The sequence below is a fragment of the Lathyrus oleraceus genome, chromosome 3, assembly GCF_024323335.1.
Source record: "Lathyrus oleraceus cultivar Zhongwan6 chromosome 3, CAAS_Psat_ZW6_1.0, whole genome shotgun sequence".
NCBI lineage: Eukaryota > Viridiplantae > Streptophyta > Magnoliopsida > Fabales > Fabaceae > Lathyrus > Lathyrus oleraceus.
Genome location: NC_066581.1, coordinates 481,307,043 through 481,314,142, shown reverse-complemented (window position 1 = coordinate 481,314,142; position 7,100 = coordinate 481,307,043). Strand labels below are relative to the sequence as shown.

At 37.7% G+C, this 7,100-nt stretch overlaps 1 protein-coding gene across 1 annotated transcript; it reads right to left on the bottom strand.

The window, feature by feature from the left end:
* Positions 1-816: 816 nt before the first annotated feature.
* Positions 817-2,604, bottom strand: LOC127131750 (uncharacterized). Its single transcript, XM_051060665.1, has 3 exons — positions 2,440-2,604; positions 1,611-2,181; positions 817-1,397 (listed from the first exon to the last, which is right to left on the bottom strand). The coding sequence occupies exons 1-3, from the start codon at positions 2,602-2,604 to the stop codon at positions 817-819; spliced, it is 1,317 nt and encodes a 438-aa protein (XP_050916622.1).
* Positions 2,605-7,100: the final 4,496 nt, after the last annotated feature.

The window sequence follows — 7,100 nt, the reverse complement described above, 5'->3', positions numbered from 1 at the left end:
GTTGGGTTGAGTCTTATCTGCGGTTGGACTACCGGTTTATGGTCTTATTCCATGAGAATTTTATGCATGCACACAGTAGGGCTAATACCTTTCAAATCCTCGTTTACCCATCCAATAGCATTTTTGTATTTTTTTCAAGACTTGGTTGAGCTTTTTTTCTTAGATATTCTTTAGGCTCAAGTTTATGATAGAATGACATTTTCCTTTAGAATCGAGAAAGACATATTTGAGATTCTTAGGAAGTTGTTTCAACTCCGTTCCCTTCTTTGGCTCTTCATCCTCCTCACTGGTTTGAGGTAGTCGTAAATCCTCCCACCGGCGTGGTCGAGATCCTTTCCACGAGGGTTGTGCGTCCAACAAAGCTAGCACTTCGGATTCCCCGTTGTCCACTTCTTTATCATTGTCGAAAATGGACAAACTTAACACTCTTTCTAAAGGTGATTGTGGCGCATTAAAAGGACTATCATACGTCATCACCTGATCCAGAACCTCTATAGTATGATTGGTACAAATATCACCCTTGTACCTCATGATGTTTCGAACATCGGTCTTCAATTCCTCATCATAAACCTTCAACGTCATGGTCCCTTCTTCTATGTTGGTCAAGCACCTTCCTGTCTCTAAAAAGGGTCTCCCAAGAATGAGAGGGATCTCTTCATCTTTCGGCATTTCTAGAATTACAAAATCCACCAGAAATACAAACTTGTCAATTTTCACCAGAACATCTTCAACAATACCGTACAGTTTCTTGACTGAATGATCGGCGAATTAGAGTGTCATCCTGGTATCTTGCACACCCCCTATACCAAGCTTCTTTTAAATGGATAACAACATGAGATTCACACTAGCTCCTAGATCAATAAGAGCTTTGTTGAATGACCTATCTCCAATAGTATAAGGGATAGTGACAGCTCCTCGATCTTTCTTCTTTATTGGAATCTTCATACCCTGTAAAATAGCACTACAAGTTTCGGTTAGAATAATCGGGTTGGTGTCAGTGGTGCGCCTCTTAGAAATGATGTACTTCATGAACTTGGCATAAGTAGGCATTTGTGCAAGTGCCTCCAACAGCAGAATGTTAATCTCAAGTTTCTTGACCAACTCTAGGAACTTTTCAAAGTTTTTCTCATGTTGTCCCTTTTTCTTGTTTCTGGTGGGAAAGGGAAGCTTAACAACCGACTTAGGCTCAATGACTGTTTCTTTCACTACTGTTTTCGGTGCTACCACTTCTTCCCTCACAACTTCATTTTCCTTGATCTCAAGATCCACTTCGATAAATTGATCTTCCTCTTCATCCACCTCCTCGACTATTTCATCAGATTTACCACTTCTTGTTGTCACAAAGCTCGCATTATTATGCTCTCTAAGATTTGTCACAGTTGCACTAGGTAGAGCACCTTATGCTTGAGAACTCGAGGCTAATTACTGAGCGATTTGACCCATTTGAACTTCAAGATTTTTTATGGATGCTGTAGTGTTTTTCTGATTGTTCCGGGTTTCTTCTTGAAATTTAACATTATGAGCTTCCATTCTTTCAATGGAAATCTCCCAATCAGCTTTCTTAGGGGCTTGTTGTTGCTGCTGTTGTTGATATTGAGTTTGGTATTTACCGTGTTGAGGAGCGGTCCCTTTCTGGTCTTTCCATGAGAAGTTGGGATGATTCTTCCAACCCGGATTGTCCGTGTTGGAATACGGATTATTCTGCTTCAAAATTTTGATTTCCTCCACTTGTTGAGGAGTTTCAAAACAATACACAGTTTGGTGCGGACCATTACAAATTTCATAACAGACAGTAGGAGTCGGTTGGACCTGTGCCACCTGTTGGGTACCTATATTCATCGCCTTCAGCTTCTTCTCAACTTCTGCAGCTATAGTATCTTCGACACGTATTTTATTGGTTTCCATCTTCAAATCTATAACCCCTTCTGGTTTGCTTTGACATCTATCGTACAACTCCAAGTGCTCATTAGTAGTAATAGATTTAATGATCTTCTTGATACCGGTGGCTATTGAGAAATTAGTGGAGCCACCGGCTGCGGTATCAATCAACTGCTTGGTCTTTACTTTGATACCATTCATAAACATTTGCATCTGTTCGGTTGGATCCATATTATGAGTTAGGCAGGCGACCAGGACTCTCTTGAATCTCTTGTAGGCGTATCCCAAAGTTTCCCCGTCCTTCTGCTTAAAATTCAGAATTTCATAACTCTTCTGCAGAAAAACTGACGCTGGAAAATACTCATTCAGGAAGGATTTTTCCATTTCTTCCCAAGATGTGATGCTACCGGAAGGTAGAGAATAAAACCATTCTTCAGCTTCTTCCGCTAAGGTGAACGGGAACATTCTCAATTTCTTAGCTTCTTCGGTGTGACCATCAATTTTTAGAGTGTTGCTCATGGTCAGAAACCTCTATAAATGCTTGTTTGCATCTTCATTTACCTTTCCAGTGAAATGATTTCTTTCAAGCTGATTAATAGTGCTTGGATGTAACTGGAAATTATCCACGTTCACTGGTTGGTTGACAATAGTTAATCTGCCGATTGATGCATTTGCACCTCCATAATCATCCAACAGTCTTTCTGGTGGCGGTGGATTATCTGCCATTGTTTCAATCTCTTTTTCTGAACCTGAATCTGAATCTGAATGACTGGAAGGTTGTTCTTCGTCTGATTCCAATCTAACCAATCGAGCTTGTCTGAGTCTTGCCCACAAGGTTCTCTCGATTTCCGCTCAAAAGGAAAATTAATTGAGGCCTTACCTCACATATAAATATCAGACACAAATTAGTTGATATAATCGAAATAAATTATTAAAATAAGGGAAAATAAATTTTAGTTGCATAGTAACAAAATTTCAATTGAGATGATTTAAACTTTATATTTGGCAATCCCTGACAACGGTGCCAAAAACTTGATCGGGAAAATAGCAAGTGCACTATTTTGCCAATGTAGTAATAATAGGGATGTTTCCCAAAGATCGATCTCGAGGATTGCACAACAATATAAGTGTAAATTGTTACTCAATTAAACAAAACAAATAGTTGGGATTTTGTAAAAAGTCAGTGTAAGAGAAAGTAAAACAGAATAAATCTTTTCACAATTTATAATAATATACCAAGGATGGTGTATGAATATCTCCTGCAATGACCCTTGAGTGTATATCTCCTTAATAATACAAAATATTTCAATTACCGGATCTTAAAATTGTTTCCCCCTAAGACCTCAGAGGGAAACCTTTGGTCATTCAATCTAATCTCTAAGTCCTTAGGCGATTATGATGAAACCAAGCAATTACAAATTAACAAAAATAATCCGATAGCTATAGGGTATCCCTAATCCTATGTGATATCTACTATGGTTTCACTGTACAAAAACCTTAACAATTACAATCCCTATAATTGTTAACCATATAACAATCCTAATTTTTCTGATAAAGAAAGCATTACGAACATTGCATAGTGAAATTAACAACAAACATCATATATTAAGGAAATTATCAATTCAGAGTCATTACACGATCAGTTCAGGGACACCACCTGGCATTGGGGGGGTTTAGCCTCTCATATTATTCAAATAAGATACAAAATAGAATTTAGACATTACAAAAGTAAGGGAATTTCGTTGATCTTCAATCGCATCCTCTCTTGAAGGATCTCCGTTCTTCACCGCTTTTGACCGCTTCAATCTTTATCGTCCCAAATCTGTAATCGTGAAAAGTACTCTTATCCATATTAAAAAATACCTTAAATAGTTCTTGATCACTAATTTGGTGTAGCAAAAGTCCAAAATGCCCTCCAGGATCAGCCGTGCCAAAATACAACAAAAACTGGAAAATGAGGTGTTCAAGCCAACACTGGCCGTGTCAGGCAACACGACAGGCCATGTTGGTTGTCTGGCAACCAAAGCTTGACACGCCCCTTCCAGGGAGGCTGACACGGGCCGTGTCAGCTCCATGTTTTAGTGCCCTGGCTCTCCTCTCCTGACACGGGCCGTGTTGGGCAACACGGGTGGTCGTGTCAGGGATATTGTGTCCTCCAATTTCCTCTTCCGACAGGCCCGGAATGTCTGATTCCCTTGGTGATTCCTCTGGTATTCTTGCTTACACCTGAAACCAGTAAAACTATCACAAAGATACATAAAATGGAGTATAACGATGCAAACCAAATATAATCAAACAAATTGAAATGACAATGCAAAACATCTAATTTACTAAACAAAATGACAAAACAGGTAGACTAATATGTTACACGACTTCGTGAAATTGTGCCGAATGAGTGACAGAAAACAAGTAGAATTGGAGACTGATCAACAGGGAATGTTGCCTAATCCTAAGTCCAAAAGTTCAGATCAAGTTCAATAGTCCACCAGATGTTTTTTTAGGGTTTTATTTTTATTTAGGTATTTTAAGGTCCTAAGACCACAAACAAAATCAAAACACACAAACAATATATACAATCACAAGATATGGCTCAAATGAGCAAAGTGAAAAGGACATAAACATAAACAAGTTATATGAAATGTAAATGGCAATGAATGATAAAGTACTGAAATTTAAATTGCATAATAGTAAATGACTTAAAAGTAAAGCAACATTAACAAGAGTTAGTTAAATATTAGTCAAAAGTTAGTGGTGTTAGAGGTGATTTTTAATTGATTAAGTCATTCTTTGGATAACACTCAATCATTCATTCACAAGTATGAATTCTTAAACTAAGACATCTTCCATGAGAAGGGCTTCAACTTGGAATCAGTGGGAAGAAAGTAGAGCTTCAAGAAATTCAAGAATCACAAATCATTGATACACCTATGGAGGAATTAGAGTAGGAAACACAAGTAGTTGTGGAAGAGCAACCTGCTCAAGTAGAACAAGACCAGCGTAGGCCAAGCAGGATACGTCACCTACCTGAGAGATATGGCTATCTCATAACTGATCAAGGTGATGTATTAAGATGAGAAGGGGCTAGAAGCCATGAAATCTGAAATGGATTCCATGTACACAAACCAAGTTTGGACCTTGGTAGAGCCTCCTGTAGGAGTTAACCCTATAGGATGCTATAATACCCTAATTTTGACCCTAATATCCCTCATAGCATCATGTTATTGCACAAGTGCACTGCCTCAAGGATCATAGCATGTTTGGCTCCTTAACCCTAGGGTTGAGACATGTTTGAGTGATTTGAGATCACCAAGCATGCTTGTATTGTATGTTATTGCTTTTCTTATTTGATTACTAACCAAAATCACAAAAATATGTCACTAACTCTTTTTGTTTTGAAGCTCAAGTGATCATGTGCTCCACAATGCTCCTAGGAGGCTCCTAAGCCCAATGCAATGGCTAGATGAAGATGAGAAAAAGCATGACAATGGTCCATAAAGTTCCTAATCATCATATATGTCTCCCAAGTATCTCAATTTTCCAATTTGATCAAGATAACCCAAAGGGCTTGAAGATTGTTTCCCAAGGAAACCCTAATTTCATTGTGCTTTGATAGTGCCTTGCCCATGAAGCAATCTCAACCTCTGATCAAATTTAATCAAGGGAATTTCTTTAATTTATCATTTTATGCATATAGGAGCCTATTTGAGGCCCCTAAATCATTTATTCATCAAGATTGGAAGTTTGACTTTGAAAAGTTGACCAATCAAGTCATCTGACTAAGCTGAGGTTCAATGAGCTATAACTTTTTATGTGTTTGTCAAATGAAGATGACCCCAAAAGAAGACGTGTTCCTAAGAACCATATGAACAACTTTATTGTTCATCAAAAATCCATTTTAATCTTGTAAGGTAATCATTCATTTCAAAACGTTATAGGTCATTTTGGCTGAAACCCTAATTTTGGGTCAACCTGCCAAGGGCATAACTTTCTCAATGTTTATGATTTTGAGGTGGGGCCAAAGGAATTGGAAATCTTGAGATGTATACTAAACATTTTATGTTGGACAAAATTTCATAATCCTAAAGTAAATACATGTGCCATTTCAAAACATTATAGGTCATCTTTGACCTAATTCATTGAATTTGAAAAAGTACCCAACTTAAAATGCCCATAACTTTGTCATAGGAAATCCAAATGATGCAAACTTTGAGTCTAAATTTAATATCTTGAAAATATGTACAACTTTTATGTTGGAGATGTTTTCATTTGAAGCTTGTACAATGAGGTCAAAAGGATTTGACAAAGCTTACTTTTGGTTGACTTTTTCAAGGTAATTTGAACATGTTTTACACTTGAACTTTCCAAGCCAGTTTTGATCAATTTGCACATGTCAAATGGTTTTTCTTGCCCAACATGACTTTTATTCCTTATTTCAAGAGCTTTCCAACCATTACTCACAATAGTCATTTGTATCTACCATTTGAGAGATTCGAATTTTTCTTCATTTATGGGTATTTTTGACATTTTATGTTAAAACTTGAGATGCAAGCCTTTCCCATTCCATGTGCATGACCAAATGCTTTCCATAGGAGCTCAGCAAGTCCCTTAAACCATTCATGGGCCTCTCACACGTCCACAGAGGCCCATGCATTCAAAATTGCAATTCCCATGCACATGAGCAAAGTGTGATGATCAGATGCATTTACCTATAAATAAGGGCTTCCTCTCCTTCATTTGAGGACCCTTTTGGAGATCCCAGATGCTGCTGAATTGAAACCACAACCCTCACCAAAGGAATCACTCACCATTTTTTCAATATTTTCGAGCTTGAAATTCAGCAACATTAGTTGAGTTTCAAAGCTAGATTCCTTAGCCAATCATCTTCCCTATATTCAGAGATCAAAAAGGAGCAAAACGCTTGAAGGATTCGTGGCCAGAAACTCACCATTTTTGAAGGTATAAGCTCAAACTGTTTGGATCTGAAACTCACGATTCAATGTAGTATTCTTGTGTTTTTGTGGTTCTCTGAAGTCCTCATACTTGAGGCAAACTTTTGGTGCATTTAATTTTCCATTTCAAGATCTATCTGTGTGGACACCGTGATTTTCTCCTTCATAGAATGAGAGGAATCTAATGGTACAGTGATGATCTACATCACATAAGCTTCATTTCCATGCCCTTGTTTTTCATTTTTGATGAGATTCATTTTCCTGCAATTTCTG

Coding starts and splice junctions, on each gene's coding strand:
- LOC127131750 (XM_051060665.1), bottom strand. CDS start 2,604: ATGGCAGATAATCCACCGCCACCAGAAAGACTGTTGGATGATTATGGA. Junction 2,182..2,439: donor GAAATCATTTCACTGGAAAG/GTAAATGAAGAT, acceptor AATTTTAAGCAG/AAGGACGGGGAAACTTTGGG. Junction 1,398..1,610: donor AGGGACCGCTCCTCAACACG/GTAAATACCAAA, acceptor CTCAAGCATAAG/GTGCTCTACCTAGTGCAACT.